This window comes from Mesitornis unicolor, unplaced genomic scaffold (assembly GCF_000695765.1).
Source record: "Mesitornis unicolor isolate BGI_N332 unplaced genomic scaffold, ASM69576v1 scaffold4679, whole genome shotgun sequence".
In the NCBI taxonomy this organism is placed as follows: Eukaryota; Metazoa; Chordata; class Aves; order Mesitornithiformes; family Mesitornithidae; genus Mesitornis; species Mesitornis unicolor.
Genome location: NW_010205108.1, coordinates 31007 through 51092, shown reverse-complemented (window position 1 = coordinate 51092; position 20086 = coordinate 31007). Strand labels below are relative to the sequence as shown.

General features: G+C 43.4%; 1 protein-coding gene across 1 annotated transcript in view; it reads right to left on the bottom strand.

The window, feature by feature from the left end:
- LOC104545990 (protoheme IX farnesyltransferase, mitochondrial) overlaps positions 1-19550 on the bottom strand; it is a 33743-nt gene extending 14193 nt beyond the window's left edge. The window contains exons 1-2 of the mRNA XM_010191265.1: positions 19545-19550; positions 17845-17915 (exon numbers count right to left, since the gene is read on the bottom strand). Of these exons, the coding sequence (XP_010189567.1) occupies positions 17845-17915; positions 19545-19550 (77 nt within the window). The remainder of the gene's footprint in view (positions 1-17844; positions 17916-19544) is intronic.
- Positions 19551-20086: the final 536 nt, after the last annotated feature.

The following is a 20086-nucleotide window of genomic DNA, read 5'->3' as shown; positions in this document are numbered from 1 at the left end:
CATGTGGCTGAACACACACTTGTAGTCATCCATATAAGAGCAGAAAATACGTGTGCGTGCAACAAATGTCTCTGTGTGAAGTTCAGCTTTACACGTTTTGTCTAATTGAAAACTATGCAGCCTTTGTATTCTACAATCGCTCTGCCCTCTGGCCAAATCCTTAACCCTAAAGTACGTGTTGCAAGCACTGCTCCAACCCTCGTAAGAAAAATTTGCTGTTGGGGATGAATTTATGGGAGTTTTATCAGCAAAAAAATCCCACCATTCAAACTTTGATTTTTAAGACCAATATGGTATGGAGATCCTAAACAACTGGAAGAAGTAAAATAAGCAAATCTCACACTAAAGATCTGCCTTCAATTTAAATTAAATCGACTAAGTCATTTTATCCAGCTTTTCAAAACCATCAACAGATTTTAGGTTACAGAGCGTGCACAGAGCAGATTTACACTCTGGCATTACCAGTCTTGGTGTTACTAATATGTCAGGAATAGAGGCAGGGTAAATCGTTGCCATCCTTTGACAATGAGATGTATAAAATTTGAGACAGTTCTCAGGAGGCGCGCTGCGAAAGGAGCCATACGGTGCACTGCCCTCTGGATTTGCAGCTAGCGGTGCTCTTTTGCAGCGAGGCAGCAAACACAATCTGTACCACAAACAGTCTCAACGCCGACTACAAACGCCACACTTTGTAGATGTTGGCCCTTTGCAGAGAAAGCCTGAATGGGTTAGGTTAAACAAATCTATCTTGACTGATTCCTGAATAAAATACGGTCAGCCGGTAAACACCAGATTGACACAATACACACTCTTGAGGCAACAAAAGACCAGCGTGACCCTGCGAGGCCGGGCTACTCACATTGGCTCCCGCAGGGCTCACAGACATAAATAAGGACGCAGTTTCACCTAATGCAGTGAGCGCTCTTCTCACTAATCAAGAGTGAAGACTCATCTACACGTCTCCAATTCAAACGAAGGCTACACACCATGAGCTGGTCACAGAGCAGCAAACACCAGCCCTTCGAGCCTCTTATGGGAGGGTGAAGGCTGGGAGCACAAAGCACTCCACGGCTGAACCCAGCAACACGTCTCTCCCACATCACTTCCCTGCAGCAGCAATGGCCCTGCGGTGCCAGCCCCGATACCGGCTGTGTCCTGCCTTCTCATCCAGCTGATGGACCCAAAAAGCACCTTTAAAAAAATGAGTTCTTATCAAAAGGGAAGGGTGAAGTTACTCGAGACCTTCAAAAAAGTTGTTCTGTTCCTCACGGATGAAAACACATTTTTGTTTCTGAGTTTCTTCCTTTTTGCCTTTTTAAAAGGAAGTTCCTGGAGGAGGTTTGATTACTGTCTGTAATTAGTGTCCCAATGATCTCAGGAGAGGGCATCATGTCACTGATGGCTGTTCTTCATAAACAGTTGAACTCTATTACTTTTAGACATCCTGTGAGTATCACATTTTCTACTTGTGCCCAGTGTTTCCTTAACAATCAAGGAACTGTAAAATCCTTCGAGAAGAGTGAGTAATTGCCTGACTTAGAGGTGCCTGCCCCTAAAACTCCAACTGAGATCAGAAACTCAAACTGTGATCTGATGGTTCAGCTTTGTTATTTCTGCCCTTTACAATACTATTTGGCATTACAAAGACACTGCAATCAGAACTTAGGGCCTTGCTTTCTTGGTGAGGCATGAGGAAGAGGAGAATTAACTCATTCTCACATAAACATGTCATGTTTATAAGGCCTAGGAGAAGTACAAGCAGCTCCTTATTGGGAAAGAGAGAATATCTGAGGAAAAGGTAGAGAGATTTCAGTTACTAGTGCAGTCTTTTCTGCTCCAGTGACTTTAAGGATTTTAAGAAAAAAAAAAACTGACCCTAGGTTTAAATCACAGCAGTTTGAGGGCTATTCTGATTTCCACAGTTTATGGTCTACCTGGGACCCTTATACATGTGCATGCTCACATTAGGTCTGTCAAAACTTAGGCATGTGCTGTGAAGCTCACTGATTTGATGCATGCTCCTTTGCTGGGCTGCCTGTTTCTCACCGAGGGAGCACCAGAGATTAGGACCATATTCTGGAGCAGGAGAAAGGCCACGATGCTGAGTTGTCACTGGATTTGCCCCATCACCTCATGCAGTTCCTCCCACTACAGCCTTATGCTGTCGTGCAGTCCAGCGCTCATCACAGGAGCATCAGTCTTGGATGCTGGGAAATTCTCATGTGGTGGCCAAAAGTGGCTGCGGGGTCTCCACTGGTTTCCTCCACCATTAAACCACCCTATGCAGTAAGTGCAGGCTGGTGGCAGACGCTGGTACATAAGCCTCATTTCTCTTGGGCGTTCACTTATGCTAAGGGAATTGGTCCCATGGGAAAAAAAGGCAATCTTCCCTTGGAAAACTGGCCAAGGAGCTAGCTCAGAAAGCAAACACATTGAGTAAGAAACTAGGTTTTATGATGGATTCTTGGGAGGAGTTGGTTTCAGTTATTTGGCTGATTAAAATCAGACTCCGGAAAAATACTACAAGTGCCAAATGAGTTCTCTTCAAATTACAACTCTAAAATACCCAGTATGTCACCACATAGGACACCTCCTTAAGGAAAACCAAAAACTGGTCTTTCTTCCTTGTCCCTCTTCTCTGCCTTATTGAGAATGCACATGCCAGAGTCTACTTAATAATACTGCTAAAAGACATTCCCATTCAACTGAAAGCTTTGGAGAGAACTTCAAGCTTGAATAGTGAATAACGAAAGCTTTCCTGCTCCAAAGACAACGTGCTGACATTCTCCCACGGAGCTCACCCAAGACAGACCCTCCCCAGTCACACTCCACTGAGAGCATCCAAGAGGAGGAGGAGGAGGAGGAGAAGGAGCAGGAAAACAGACCCAGGTTTCTCCTCATTCAACGCAAGGTTTTGCTGACACAGAGGTATCTGGGGAGATGCTGTCAGTCAGGCTGGGGAGGATTGCTCAAGGACAGCCCGGAGCTGCCGGGGGAACGGGGAGCAGGCAGGAGGAATCCCATGTGGGTGACGTTCAGGCATCCCTTGCACACACGACCGCGAGGCATCCGCATGAACCCTCGCCCATCACATCATTCACTGCAACTTGGGACAACGCGGCAGCCTATTTTAATTCATGTGCAATAGCATATTCTCCACATCTAGCTGCCACTTACAGATGAGCTGGTATAGTGATCTTACATGTGCATGAAATATATTTATTTAATAGGCACCAGAGTCATGGATAATAGTACTTATTGACTCACAGCGTCACTTGAAAAAAATGAGAGGGGAAAACAAATTAAAGCATTTGCCCATCTATAAAATTAATGTACTATTTTACCTATTTCACAGTAGCATTAGCAAGCTTAATGTCCATAAAGATCAATAGCATCTCCACTACACAAGCTTTTCTACGCTGTCTTTGGCAAATCATTTTGTGCAGATGACTGTAAAAGTACAGTAGAATGGCAATTTAAAAAAAAGGGGAAAAGTTCAAAGAAAATTTTGTTTGGAAAAAGCAATCAAGAAGCTAGACAAAATTCCCTCTTAAATATTCTATCAATATTTAGAAATATGGAAAATTCCTGTATCAGCATCTATCTCTGTGAGATGCGTATCAGCATCAGCCTATCTCTGTGAACGTATTGACGCTCACATAGACACAAAGCCCACAGGAATCCTGAAGAGGTGCACTCGTGCAATCCGCAGTTGTATGCAGTTCGTGTTCAGATGTTATGTAAATAAGTAAGAAACTTAATTTGTGACCTTGTGTTAATGGGAAACTGGGCATGCAAACCATATTTACATAGAAGTATCAGCCTGAACTTAAGTGTCCATTAAAGAATGCCTGCATATTTTTCAGGTGAAAACTAAGTGTTTATATTTGAAAATTAAATTTGAAGTCTAATACAAAAGGTAATAAAACAAATTCTGTCTCCTCCCTGTCTGTCAAAAACCTTTTATAGAAACATCACCCACTTCTAAAAGGGCAAACTAAATAAAAACCCAAAACAACAGTGTCCGTTTGTTTTGCTGCAGCATGCACAGAATACCTTAATGCACTGAAACATTCGAATTCCTGCTTGATTATTTCGTGTTAGATCTTACTATTACTGACCACTGTCCCTCGAGCCGCAAGGCCAAGGATCCATTCTGCCAGACGCAAGGTGATGCTCTAAGATAAGCAGGGCATGGATGGAGAAGAACCAAGTGTGGAGGATGATCGCTGTGCCCAAGGGGAGGCGGCTGCGCTGCCCCGCTCCCAGCACCTCCCTAAAACACGTCCTCCACAGCCAGGCGTGGGCTGGGGGGAAGGTGGGAAGAGAAGGAACTTATTTAGAGTAATTTCCACATTCAGCTGCAGCCAAGATACGCATCCTCGCTCTCCTCTGCATGGGATTTTAATAGTGGAAAATATTCTGCACAGAATATAGCCTTTAATTGCAATTTTGCTTATTTTTTGGTGAGGCAAAACCTGGTTTTGGTTCCATCTGTTGATTTTTCTCTTTCAGTCAAGATGCAGATACAGCCAGACCACCACACTTCTTCTGCTCCCTCATTTGCTGCTGCTGCCCGCAGAAATGCTCCTAAATTACCCCTGACTTCAGCATCTTCTGGGGTGGCAGGTAAATAGTGCTGAGACAATAAAGGTGAGATTGGCAGCTCAGATTAATCTCAATATTGCTACTCTGAGTGCAAATTCCATCTGCATATAGCATCAAAACAATTCATCGTAATAAGAAGAGGAGCCAACCTGAACGCCTGAACCAGCCTCACGCAGACGGGCTGGAAATAGCAGGAGCTCAGAAGAAGGTATTTGGCAGACCACGAACACAAGTGTGCCTCGCATCTCTGTCACTGCATTTCACCATCATGGGCTGAGATACGAGTCCAGTGCATGAACACTGTTCCAAAGCCATAATTAAAATCAGATTTCAGGAGTAAGCATCATAAGTTGCTTATTATTTCTGGAATCTGCAGGTACTAAAACCGTCCCCAGACTACTCACCAGTGGAAGGCTGCCAGAGGAAGCCCCCTCCTCTTCCTAATTTTTTCCAGGTCAGCAGTAAGTTATTAAGGCTTCTGAAGCCACTTGCAAACTCAGACAAAAGCATCAGCCTGAAGTTTTTGCATTTTTCCAACAGCAATGCGAGGTTACACAAACTGAAGCACAAGTCAGATCCCTCTGAAGGGTTCTATGGCTGTGAAAGCCAGCGGTCATTTCAAGAGAAGAGGATGTCTGTGGAGATCCCCAGCACAAGCACACCCAGCTCCGTGCAGAAAACCATCCTTCTCCCCAGCTGCTGATCTAGAGGTTTGCTCATCTCCTGGCATCTTCTCAATTCCTGCAGTCAGGCAACACTAAGAGTTGCCAAAAACCAGTCCTAGGGTAGAAGCTGAGCCTGTGATCACCATGACTGTCACCTGGTACTGAGCTATGACTCGGTCACCTCCCTCAGCAGGAGGAGCATCAGCCAAGGGGTTTTTTTAAAACTTTTATTTATTTTTTATAAAGATCAGCACCCAAGAACCGCTAAACCCTCCTCGGCAGCTTTTAGAGATCCACCAAGAGAATGAAGGAAGACCGTCAATGTCAGCAGTCACCAGGCAATCCCATCCCACTTGCAAGAGACACCAGGAGCTGAGGATGTTACAAAGCAACATACGATGCTATAGAAGCTTTCCTGCTCCTACGACTTAGGTGACGGGGAAGGAAGCCCATCTCCTTCAACCACACATCTGGATCGCATTTGCGTAATTTCCAGCTCCGCTTCCCCAGATGGACAGATGCCTGAAGCCGGAGGCGAGGTCGTCTGCTGGCGCAAGTGCCGCGGAGTCAGCTGACTGCGAAAAACGAGCCAGGAGGCTGTAAAAAGCACATTTTGCCCTGAATAGCAACAGTAGCTTCCCTGAAATTATTTTTGATGGGAGGTTAAAAAAACCACTCATACAGCCTCTAAGCTCAAAGTAAGGCACAGAGCATTCAAAACCAATCAGTAATCATGGCAGACAACTGAATGATGGCAACCTACCAACAGTGAAATTAAATTTCAACTTTCCACACAAATCCTTTCAGGCTGCGTATTTATACATTTAGTAATAAAAACCATATTCATGACCATTGTCAGCTGTAAAAGTTCTATTGTAATAGCACGAACACTAATGGAAACTGAAACTGGAACTGGAACAACACTGCCTGGATCGGTAGCCTCATCGCTGATGACTTTTCTGAAATGATTCTAATTTTTTTGCAAAAGACATTAAACTCCAGAAAAGTCCTGCAGACAGACTGGGGATGTACCCGACAGCAAAAAAATCCATACTCAGATCCGAGATTTTAAATGGTTATCTGTTGCTACATTACAATCCCTTATTGTTATACTTTTGAGGCAGCACATATTTTTTTGAAGGACTCAAAGCATGACTGACAAAATATTTTTATATTCAACTACAAATTTCAGTTACAGATTGGATTAGTCTCAAGAATAGATCTTTCTTTCCAATTAAAAGGAAAAAACAGACTAAGCACAGGCAGAATGGACATACTGCTAGACCCCTTTATTACTTTCATGTAGATCTGATTCAGCATCAGGCAGAAGCTTTAATAAACAAAAGAAATTCATGCTCTCACTTTTGATATCATCTTCCACAGGCACATTGTGACTGAGCATTATGAAAAGCCCAAGAACCTGCTGACTGAATCACAGAATCACAGAATCACAGAACGTTAGGGATTGGAAGGGACCTCCAAAGCTCATCCAGTCCAATCCCCCTGCCGGAGCAGGAACACCCAGATGAGGTTACACAGGAAGGCGTCCAGGCGGGTTTTGAATGTCTGCAGAGAAGGAGACTCCACAACCTCTCTGGGCAGCCTGTTCCAGTGCTCTGTCACCCTCACTGAGAAGAAGTTTCTTCTCCAATTGAAGTGGAACCTCCTGTGTTCCAGTTTGTGTCCGTTACCCCTTGTCCTATCATTGTTTGTCACCGAGAAGAGCCTGGCTCCATCCTCGTGACACTCACCCTTTAAATATTTATAAACATGAATGAGGTCATTAATGAGGTCATTAATGAGGCTTAATCTTGAAAAGTACCAGAATTATGTTGAACTGAGCAACATCTACCAATGAGTTAAAATAGCACTATTTTAAGGGGGGGGAAAAAATGTAGAGAAAGATCTTCATAGATATTAATTTATTCTCTCTCAGTCATGCAAGAAAGTTCATGCCTCATGACAAGGGATGAAGGATGTTGCATTTTAAAGCTAAAATGTGAAACTAAATTACACTTTTAATTGGGAATGCATTTTTTCCTTTCAACTCCAAATACGAGAAAACACACTTGTCCATCATTTACCACTGAAGGCTGACAGACGTCCTTCAGGAGGTGCAAACAAATGGGGAGCTTTGTCAAGTCTTTCCCCCCCCTTAATGAATTATTTAACTTCGTCTTCACAGGTTACGTAGTATCCACATTCTGTCAGCGCCTGGTATCTCATCCCCAAAAATGTGTTGCTGTGGCAGATCAGGCTCTACATGCACGACCAGTATTGAATTTTATGCCAAATCTCCTTTAACTAGATATAACACTACCACAATTTTTAAGATCGCCAGAACTCACTCGTCGTAATTCTGTCTGTTTATGTTTTTGTAACTGGCTTTTTGTGATTTGGTTTCTGGAAATAACTATGACAAAGATGTTGATAATCTCAGATTGGACAGCACTTTTCCCTAGAGGTAAAAAAAATAATGCAGAAAAAAGTGGAAAAGTTCTAAAACCAATTTGTAACACAAAATCTGAGCTGAGGAGGAACTCTGTGTTCAGAGGAGGTACTAAACCTGTAGGTGCTCCCAAAAAGCCCAGTCAGCCGGGTTAATGGGTAGCATTTAAGCACACTGAAATCAGGAGCTCCACACCACAGCATTGTCTCTCCAGATGAAGAGTTTACAGACCTGAACCTCAAATAAACCTCTTTAAAATGCAAATCTTTGTGAAATAAATCACCCTTAATACCTTCCCTTTGTCCACAGGGCCCAGTCAGGGCCATCAGCACCAGGCTGGATTCGGGTTTGAATGACATGGGGACCCATCAGCAGGGAAATGGGGTAGGATCCAGTGAGTGACGGGTAAATCTCCCGAGGAATGTCATACGGTGAGAAGGTGGCATTGATGGAGCTCAGTGATGGATAAACACCTAAACCTGGCTGGGTCTCGTCATGGAGTCGCCTTTTTGAGTTTTGGCGCTAAACTGCCAACCCCTCTCTGGCTCTGCTATCCAAAAAACTTGCTCAGAAGTGTGCTTAGTGTAAATAAACACAGGCTAGGATAAAATATCCCGTGTCTGTGTCAATTCAGTTCTCTCCCAATGAAGAAACAACCCATGCGTGGAGCCCAAGCTGCCCTGTCATGGCTGTGCATCGCTATTGTATAAAAGCGTAATCAACACCGTATTTTAACCAAATTGGAGGCAATTAGTTCCCCTCGCTCCTCAAGAATCTGAGCTGCAGATGTTCTGTCTCCCTGCCAGATCGAGGGGCTTTAAAACTATCATAAACAAACACGGCTAATTTAAAAGAATCATTTCATCTTGAAAGGGACACATCTCTCATTTTTACACTTGCGTAAATCAAAATTGGCTTGATTGATTTTGCTGAAAGTTTCCACAAAGCTGCGACGTGTATGCTCAGATGAGGCAAGAGGGATTTCAACCCAACCAAAAAAAGAGAAATCAGGAGTCCCAAGTCCCACCCTCAGCACGGAGCTCTCCCCATAATACATCCTGCTCTCATTTTCACCAGTCTAACTCCATGCAGATGATGCCAGGATCTGGTCTGTCGTTGTTCCTCGGTCCAAGACTCTGCCCCGAGGACTGAGACCAAAGCACCCACAGGCTTGGGATGAGATAGCTCAGCAAACCCCAGGGGAACTTGGCAGTTCACGAACACCACCTTCAGAGAGAAATAAAACTTTATATGCTGCCCTCTGTTATTAAGCAGAAGCTCCAGTTGGGCCCTGTCACTTCACCTGAAGTAAAAAAAAAATAAAAATGAAAAGGAACCATACTTCTAAAATGTTTATGCTCTTATTACACTTGCTGAACACATCAGGATGCTAATCATAACGCCCCTGAGCAACCCTGCAGAGTGTGAGCATGCTCCTTGTTATATGGCTTTGTTAGGCAGGAGTGAAAGGGTGAATAATAATATTCACAGCTTCCCTGCAGTCACGAAAATGTAAATATTTTTTTAAAGTGCTTACAAGACAAACCTACAGTAAATTTGAAAAATGTTGCTCATAATATTTAAACTAAATTCTCCTCTTTAACCTAACAAACCTAACCTTACAACATGGCAGTTAAGTGACCCATTCATTTTATTTCAAAATCTCAGTTGTCTCTCTGTTTAAGAACCTGAGACCAACTGACAAACAGGATGGATAATATGGCCTCTCCAGAAACATTTTTCTGTGATTTAGAGTGATTAAATCTCACACATGCTTCTGCTGAGCCCTCAGCCAATGTCTGGAAAGCAATGGGTAAAGAAGTTTCAGACCAGTTCTCCATCTCATTAAAACAAGGAAAACTGAAGTTCTAGAGTATTTATCGATCTATTCTTCAAAAAAAAAAGAGAAAAAGAGAGTCCAGCCATTCTGGGTACAGGGTCCATGACTCTAACTGCATTCCCAGGAGCACTGAAAATGAAGGAAGTCATTCACTACAGCCATGGGGAGCAGGACGAGAAGCAATGGTCTGCAGCGCAAGGAGGGTCAGGCCGTAGACACCATGACGGGGAAGAGCGATGGAGCAGATGGGCCCATCAAAGTGCAACTTAAGTCCATCTGCGGATTCCCCTGCAACACTGCAAGCAAGCATTTGATATTCGTATCACTTCAGCATTCCACAGCATGCTTTTAAGCAGTTGCTATTTTTCACCTGAGAGGTGAAGAGGATGAGGGTGATTGTATTTTGAGAATTCTGTATTATTATTTTCATAGCTTACCCACAGTTAACATCTAGAATTATATTTCACAAATGTTTGGCAGAAAAAAACCCCAAACAATAAACCCCTTCATATACCATCAAAGTGCATAAATACAACATAATTACTGTCACACACACGGGCAGCAGTATGAGTCACTGTGGCTCATGCTCCCTTACAGCATGATTTATAATACAATATTCCTTGCAACTCTACATCCCTAGCAAAAGAAAATTCAATAAAACATATCAAAGAGGTTCTCCACATATCTCAACCTCAGGAATGCAGCTTTTCTAGTCATAAAGACTAGAGAGCAAGCATCTGTGTTAGCACAGCTAATTAAAGCGTAAGAAAAACCTCTTTTATATCTGACTTGCGAAGTTGATAACATGTAAGTTATAACTTGTAGAAGACATGATAAACTCTGTCCTTCACAGAAAGAAATGCACTTCCAACATGAGTTACTGTAAACACATCTCAGGGTATAGCAGCTTCTAATCAGAGGCAGCTCCATAATGGACTTGTTGAGCGGTGACATTTCCTACAGCACTCGGCACGCATTGAATAATGATGCTGTTGTGGTTGAACCAGATAAGGTTCAATACTAATACAGCGAACAAAGTGTGGGGATTTAGCCTGCATTAAGCCAAAATTTACAAACATGAACCCGAAATGTTTGACAGACGCGGGAAGAGCAGCCATCAGGAGAACACTGTGCTAAGTTGGGGAAAGGATCTCGGGCTTTGAGCTTTCATTTCGCTTGTTCGTGCAGCATAAGGGAGAAAACTCACTTTAACATCACCTTTGGAGAAAATGACTCATCGCTACTCAGCTACAAAAGAAAAGAGTCAGTGGTGACAACTGACGTCCAAGAGGCCCGTTCCTCTCGCACAAAGATGGCAGGATTAGTGTACAATAGCTTGGCTCCCTCCAGCTCACGGGGCTCTACCCCCTGGCGAGGAGCTGACACGAGAGGATAAGACAACTCCATTAGGAGCCCGTATCACTTCTCCGCAGCCTTCCCCGCAAGCAGATGGAGCAGCCATTCAGCCAAATGCACCGTGACTCCTGCTTTATACATGAGCATCTGGGATGTTTCCTAACGTGGGGCGATGTACAATGTACTCCGATTTATCAACTGTCCCGCATGCAATTAAAGATTTGGGTAAACAATTTGGCGGTAAAGGCGCCTCGGCCGGACTGAAAAGCAGCAAGGCGTGAGGGTCAAGTGTTTCCGCAGGATTTATATTTACCAAACAGAGCTGCCTGCAAAGGAATGTCTCCGCTGAGCTGCCGCAGAGTTAGGTTGGGTAGGAGGAGTGAGCCGAAGGCGCTAGCTCAATAGCTAGCTACCGATTTCTTCATTTCAACTGAAACGAATTTGAATGTAATGTTACGAGAGTTATTAAAACAACCCCCTTTATTGCCCTGAGAAACAAAATATAGATGTAGTTAGAGCTATATCATTTCCTGCTAATACACATTTTGATCTGAGGATAATGTGCAGTATCACCATTTTTCTGTGCATTCTACAAAAGGACTCTAATACCTCAGAACCATTTAATCAACATCCTATGCAGGCAGTGAATAGATAATTGAAATATAAGTACTGTCATCCATATCCCCTTTGGGAAAGTGACACAGTAAGCATTATATCATTCCATTAGTCCATCCTTTGATGTGGGTTTTATTCTCATTAAACTATGTTTTAGCCTCAAGGTTTTCTCCCCCCTCCCTCTCTCCATGACGTGGCCGTGCCAGAAAAAAAAAATTCAAAATACCCCGCTGTTCAAAAGGCAAGGACTACATTTTTACAAGCAATTGTGCATGTCAAAAATATAAAGCTGCCTTTCTAATTTCTTGTTTACCAAACAGTCAATGACAGCTTCTGGAAAACACAGGGTGGAAAAAAAAAAGGAAGCCAGGAGGGTGGTGGTGGGGAAGGAATGCATTTACTTGTTTTCAAATAATAAAGCCTGAATACAAGCAGGATAAAAAAAATGCTTGAAAAGGCTGCCGTGGTTGTGTCTGCTTTGAATTGTGCCCTGTTTAAACAAGAGGAAAGCCTCCCACTGAAAAAAGAAACATTTTTATCATTCAAAAAGATCTCAGGGCAGCCCCTTTAAAATGAGGTATTTTCTAAACAAAATATTGGAATGTTTCCCTGCAGGGAATGAGCATCTGATCTCTTAGAAATGATTCTTCTTGAAGAACTGCAGATTTATGGAGTTTTTGTTTTATTTGTTTTAACTTAAGTAGAAGGAAACCTGTCTGAAATGACCACCCAAGGGAGCCGAGCAGGCAGCTGAGCAGGGGCTGAGCTTTGAACGGGAACCGAAGTCAGACTGAAACCCGCGGGGAGGTTTTAAACTCCTGGCTTAAAGCAGGGCTGGCTCAAGGCTTAATGCAGGTTTCAGCCTAAGCCGAGGACATGGATTTCCTCTCGCTTACATCAGCGTAGCTCCACTAACACCAGTCGAAACATTCCTGATTTACATTCGTGTTAGCAAGCAAAGAATCAAGATAATTACACTGAGTTATCAACAGTGATTACAGGAGGAGTTTTCTTTTTAAATGCACACGCATTTTTTCATTATGGACTGGTTTTGGCACGCTCTGTAGTACTAGGTCTACTACAGGCAACTGAGTTGGAAAACTCAGCTGTACGTAGAACTAGTCTTGAGCTGCAGTGTGTTTTTGAGTAAGTAGAGAAAGCCTGACATGTTGCAATTTTCTCACAGTTTATGAATGTCCCACATATATGTTCACAATTATAACTATAATTCCTAAACATAAGCCATCGGTGAAAAACACCGCTAGCTCAGGAGCTCTTTTCGGTGTGATTCTTCAAGAGCTTGGCTTATAGTTTAAACTGACCAAAGCCAACACTCCACTCAGAAATGTCAACAAGTAGGAAAAGCATTAGTGTCTCGATTAATTGCAATAATCCCCAACCATAGCCATAAAAAGTGGGGAGCTCACACACAGAACACAGCTCCCTGTGCATTGCTAAGTGAGGAAGTTAATGCGATTCCAGGAAAAAATATTTACCAAACAACAAAAAGATTTATTCCTTTTGAAGCATCCAAGGCATTATCCGTGTTGTGCCTTCTGCTGCCAAGTTAATACACATAAACCTCTTAAACGCACAAGGAAAAGCAAGTTTGAGAGTGTGAATACTCTGCTTAAGAATATAATTAAATCCTGTAGCATGCTATTGCTTTATTGAAAGGTTTTGAGACAAGACTGGATAAAGCCTGGAGCAACCCAGTCTGCCCTCAGGGCTGACCTTGCTGGGACAAGAGATGGGTCTGCAGCTCTGCTGAAGGTCCTTCCAGCCTGGACCACGCTTCACAGCCGGGTGACACGAAACCTGGAGGTGAAGCGAGGGAGCAATCCCAGCCCCGTGCCCAGGCAGCCGCTGCCAAGACCTGGTACAGAAAACGGTTGCAAGTTGCAAAATACAGCGGAAGCAGAACTGAAAGGTGTCTACACAGTCGTGAATTAGTTATCTAGAACATGCTGTTTGATTACTTTTTTTTCTTTTTAAGATGGAAGACTATTCCTGTACAACTATTAAGTTTTTTATGAGTGCTTAGCACAGCAGATCCAGCAGCACTGTAAGTTCATAAAAACAGCTGCTTTTTAACAAGAGAGCGTGCAGTTTTGTGTAGAAGGGCAATCAAACCTGTCACTTTGTACAATATAATGGAGCAGGACACTTGTCATCCTCCAGGCGAAGCTCACTCAGCTACTGCAGCTAATACTAGAGATTTATTTAAATTAATCTGCAGGAAAATTAAATCCATTACCTTAGAAAGCAAGAGAATAAATTATACCCAACAGGAAACCAGCAAAAGCTGCTTCTATTTCAGTCAAATCTAAGGTTGTGCAAGCACATGAAATTTTTTCTTGTCAATGACATAAAAACAACGCATACCAGGAAAAATAATATCAGCTGTTGTTCGACTGCAAAATGCAAATACGCTCAACGAGTTTACCACTGCAGCCAAAGTATGAAGAACATCTCAAGCTGTTTGCATTTCCAAACAAGACTCGAGGGTCAGAGGAGGGAGGAGGACATGTGGGCAGGCTGGGATGATGGATGGCGTTTAGTGGCATGCTGTGTTTGGGTCTGCTCTTGTTATTTTTGCAACAGGATGTCTCTGATTACTCTCTGAAGAGCGAATAAGGATGGTTACGTCTCATTGCTCAAAGGGAACATTTTTTTTTTCCAAGCCTTACAGATTAAATAGCACATTGTAAAGCAAGCAGTCAATGAACTATCAGGTGCTGTTTGTCACAAATCCAGCGACAGCGTCAGGAGATTCCCTGGGGGCATCAGCAGTGGGCTTGGGGCTGGCAATGAGGTAGATGTGTTCTTGTCTTACGTACGGCAGACCACAGCTCTGCAGAGTCCTTCTGTGTCATTGCCTGTACAGTCTGTCTCCTGTCAAGGCCAAAGGATTTTGTAACACTGAGCCTCTAGGTAACTATTTCAGCCATAAAACTGATGTAATATGGAAAGGACTTCACAGAAGGTGACGCTTTCTTTGAAAGCTCCTGAGGTTCCTCACTGATGTCAAAAGAAACTGCAGGTCCCCAGCAACTTGTAGAAAAGACTCAGACATGGGGACACAGGAACCACATGAATGTGTATGCAGGGAAATGAACACACAAGCGTTGGTTTTTCAAAGCAAAGGCTTCAGGCAGAAAGGAAGGGGAGAAATTGGAAGGGAGGTCAGTTAGAACCGACAGCTGATCTTAAATCTAGGGAAACTTGGGGCTGGAGCAGCAAATGGAGGCCACAAAGTGAAACAGGCACCAGAATTTCTCTACAACAGCGTAAAATTTCCTAATGAGCCAGCTCCATGAATTTGCTTATCTAAAATAGAGATGCTGGCTCATCCAGGGACTGGATGACTCAGTAACACCAAGAACCTCTCACTGCGGGTTACCAGTCTGATGCTGGCCCAAGCTCAAAGCATCTAAGAATCACAGAATCACAGAATCACAGAACGTTAGGGATTGGAAGGGACCTCAAAAGCTCCTCCAGTCCAGTCCCCCTGCCGGAGCAGGAACACCCAGATGAGGTTACACAGGAAGGCGTCCAGGCGGGTTTTGAATGTCTGCAGAGAAGGAGACCTCCACAACCTCTCTGGGCAGCCTGGGCCAGGGCTCTGTCACCCTCACTGAGAAGAAGTTTCTTCTCAAATTTAAGTGGAACCTCCTGTGTTCCAGCTTGTGTCCGTTACCTCTTGTCCTATCATTGTTTGTCACCGAGAAGAGCCTGGCTCCATCCTCGTGACACTCACCCTTTAAATATTTATAAACATGAATGAGGTCTCCCCTCAGTCTCCTCTTCTGCAAACTAAAGAGACCCAGCTCCCTCAGCCGCTCCTCATAAGGGAGATGCTCCACTCCCTTGATCATCTTTGTAGCCCTACGCTGGACTCTCTCCAGCAGTTCCTGTCCTTCTTGAACTGAGGGGCCCAGAACTGGACACAATATTCCAATTGTCTTCATGATGCCACAGCCTCTACAGAAATGTCACTGGTCTCTGTGCAGCATCTCAGTGGGCAGAAGCTGACATCAAAGTCACCATCAAAAGCCTTTCCAAGGAGGTGCTGTGAGCCAGCACGATGGAGAGTTAACGAATTTCTTGCTCTTCAAATAGGATCAGAACTGGACCATGCAAAAACTGCTATGACTCTGTAACGCATACCAAGCAGCTCTGTAGCAAGAACTGTGCAAAATAAATAAAAAGGAAATAAATACTTAAATTTTAAAAGAAGGGAAATCACAAAATATTTACAAACAATACAAATAAAGACAGGTTGCAAAATGATGCCTTGTTTGCACCACATATCACAGATGTTTGTAGCACAGCAGAATTAACAAAGCACCAAACATCTCATGACATGAAGCAGCTAAAAGAAGAAAATACCAAAGCTCAAATGTCAAAGAGATTTTGGGCAAGAACTCCGTACATACCCCAAGCTCTCTGGATTCCTGCCCAGAGCCAAGACACCAGTCTCTTAACATTCAATTTATCCATCTTTGTCTCCTCTGTTTTTTTGACTAGTTTTAGCACAACCATTTAAGGGTTTTATTCATACAGCCAGGAAGGAAAGAGTTCAAGGAACACTAGGGAATATGTGGCAAAACATGACAAGGTTAGATCACTTGCACGGGATTATTCTCCTCTGGCACACAGCAGAAGAAATAACCCAGTCAAGGTCTGCGCATTCGACGGTCTGCAGGGAGCGAGACGGCATTATTCAAGGTAAGTGACACTTTAAAGAACTTTAAATTAGCTGTTGACAGTCAGGTAGATAGATTGATGAGTGATTACACGAAGTCCCCAACATTACCATTCTGTGGTGAAAGCAAATATGAAAGGAGGGAAGTAAGCAAATCCGTTAAATATGGTTTTGCCAGTCTGTGGTGCATTCAGAAGACAGTGAAGTTCGCTTGAGGACACTGGAAACTTATAAAGCAAATTCCGTTCTCTAAATCAAAAGTTGACAGAAAGTTTCCCAGTTGTATTTCTGACTCCAGAAACACTGCAAGCCACGCTAGTAGGCTATGATAATAAAAGTAATAAAGAATAAAAACCCCCGTCATCTTTCTTCCTAACAAGCGTGCCTGCTTCCAGGGCTAAAGGACTGCATGCAAGCGGAGCAGAAGCGCGGCTCCCCTGAACTGCACAATTAAGGCTGCCTTGCTCCCTGTACAACAGATGCCCTCACGGCAGTCGTCCCTAAAGTATGTTTTTAAATAAAATTAACTCCACTCTGGAATGTGTAATTAGCACCATCTTCAAGAACAAATCAGAACAAGTTTATTGAAGTGCTCTAACTGCCTACAATGAGAGCGCGTTTACCCCCAAGGTTCACTTCAGTATTTTGTCTCAATTTTCTTGTAATTTCATCCATCACATTTTTTTCAATCCTCCAAAGGTGATGGATAAAACACAGAAATAAATAGGACCAACTGTTCACAGAAGCCTAAGGGAAAACATAATTTTGTTATAAATAATCCTTGGCACAAATCATGGAAATGCAATACTAAAATTGTTTGTTGAATCATTTATGAATTGGGCCTTCAGTTTTAGTTTGCAAATAAGTTAAGAGTTTTTTGTTGATGTTCTTTTTCACTTTGCTTTTTTAGCTGGAAAACAGCCTTTGAGAAACCAAACTGACACATAATCCAGCAAACAAAGTAAATGAAGGATTTTTTTTTAAGGGAATCACTATGCTAATACAGGGCACCTTTTCTGGTGTTGGTGGGGGATTTACATGAGGCTTTTCTTAAGATGTCACCATTCTGAGTTTTCCAGCTTTATGCTAAACATGTAGAAAGGGCAAAGACAAAACCACTTACAAAACCACTACATAAAATAAAAATGAGTGGCACATACGTCTGCTAGGAGATTTAAATGAATGCTCGAGATCTAACGGATAGATGTGACTATCAAAAGTAACACGCACTCTTGTGTTTGTCCTTAGATGTGACATGTTAAAGATTTGATGTTACAAACGAATGCAAAAGTTCAGTGGAACGTAACCGTGTGCTACCACACGGCCTCTGTAGTCTTGTCACACGTGCAGAAATACACGACACGAGTATTGGCAATTCTGCTCTGTCGAGAAATTCAGTATTTTAGAGGACAGCCGATTACCCAAACACCTCACACAGAAGTTATAAACATGGAGAAATATCAAAGAACAGAGAGGTGCCTTTCTTTCTTAAGTCCTCTGACTGAAATTGCTATTTTTCGTCATCTGACGAGAGAGAGAAGCTTGGAGACAGATAAAAGCAACGAGCAGACTTATTAGCCAGAGCAGGTGTGCACAGCCTTACCTGATCTGTCCTCGCACCAGGGGTCTATTTTTTGTCCTGTTCATGTTTGAGTCAAATGGAACCTCAAAGAACTGTAACAAAAGAAAGGAAAAGCCAAAATGAAAGGATGCCGGAAAGCATGCCATGCATGCAATGTGCTGTCTGCATCTGCAGGTGCTTTCATCTCTATTTCTGAAGGTTCAGAAATACAACTAAAATGGCAAACTCCTTTTACCGAGCTTTGATAGTCTGCGTTAATGCTTTTGGCATCTCCTTAGAAAGAAAATCACCTGGAGGACAAAAACAGTTTATGCAAGTCCCCAAAAGTTAATCCTTTGCAGTAGAGTTTTATTCCCGTATACATACACGATTATACAGACACGCACATACAGCCCTGTCCCAGCCTTACATGAACAGAAACAGCCCTCGCAAATGTTGTGTTTCTGGTGTTTTAAAGACAAACACTAACTTTTTTTTCCCCAAGATCTTCTGAGAACCTATAACCCGCCCCAAAATCAATCAACTCTTGTAAAATGCTACTGAAACTGCACTGAGCATCCAGTGCGAGCAGCAGGGAACGAACACACCATATGGTGTTATTTAATGTCACAACCCAACTTGACTTTAAACACCGCCTATGGGAAAATTTAGGCGGCGCTATCTTCACGCTAGGAACGCCTGCAGGCTTTCGTGTGAGCCATTCTATAAAGACTGTTACTGGAAAAGCTGAACGCACTTTTCCATACAACATAATGTAAAGCCAATTAGTTTTACGTGTGCAAAATAATAATAAAAATAATAAGCATATATCTATTTATAAAAATAGTATGTATTTACAGAAATAATATTTTCTGCTGACGTTATGTCTGAGGTTTTGGGGTAGGATCCCAATTAAGGTGAATATGTAGGAAAAGTATCGTAACAGACCATAATTTCAAACAATCAGACTGACAGTGAGCTCAGTACAGCCAAACTGCAGACAGATTTAAGGTGACTATATGATAAATCACTATATGATAAAATCTGCTATTCCAGCACGGTGATGTAACCTTTTACACAGCAGCAGACACAATTAACAAACATCTTCATTCTGACAGAGCCACATCACTGGCCTTGCTGCGTTCCCAGGGAATGCCAGGGGTCAGGGACACAGGGGGTGGCAGGGACCCCACCAGAGCCCTGCAGGTGCACATCAGGGGAAGGACGCTCTAAAACTAAGAAATTTGTCAGCGGGCGTCATCTTCACGTTTTGTTGTGCTTGTTAAATTGCCCCAACCTGGGAAAGGAGGAGACTGAGGTGGGAAGGGAGGGGAGAAAGTTGAAGGAGCAGCAGCACCAGCAAGAGGGGCACGGCCTGGGGGACCCCAAACTTGCACCCCCTCTTACCAGCCAGCAGCTGTGAAATCCCCTGGAAAAGCGGCTGCCTCGTCCCCCTCCAGTGGCTGGCCAGCAGAAATTAATGGATAATTACTGCTGTTGTTATTATAATGGATAATTACTGCTTGGCCAAAGCCTGTGCTGGGTATTAAAGCCTTCAGTTTGTCCCTGATGGAGCCAGAGCCCACCACAGTTCCGCAGGGGAGGAACCCCGCAGCTGTCAGTTTGCGTTAAAGGTTGCAGATTAAATGCTCAAAAGTTAAGAAATATAAAAGCATGGGAATTGAAATAATCTCCACAGCTCTTCAGCACTAGTTCACATCTAAGGCATTAACAGTTCTCACCTCCATCTGTGTGGCGGAGCTGGCTGGAGCTCCGCAGCCTTTGGTTTGCTCTGGGTAAGGCTAAACCAGGTCAATAGGCTGGAGCACCCGACCCACTCCTGACTCCTGCCGACTCTCAAAGCCTGTCAATTTTATTACCGACATTAATGAAGCAAACTCAGGCTGCTCAGCCAAGAGTTACTCACACAAAAGAGGAGGGGACTTCAGGAAGAAAAAGGGTTAGTTTATACTTCCTTCCCTTTGCCTTTGTAGAGTCCTGGCCAACTCGTTTATTTATTTTTAGATAGGCAGCCAATAGATTATGATCTGCAGCGGCAATGATCACTCCCAGCTACAACCGAAGCCGGAGCAGAGCCTGGTTTAGAAGAAAAGCTGAGAGGAGGGCTGCAGGGCAGCGACAAGAACAAGCCCCGGGCACGGAGCCCCGGCCGCTCGCTTCCAAGGGCCAGGTCGGATCCGCACGGCTGCAATGCTGTCCCCGAAACATCGGATGCTTCCCAAATTGCCTCCACAGGAAACAGCAACGAGGACCTTCAGAGAAG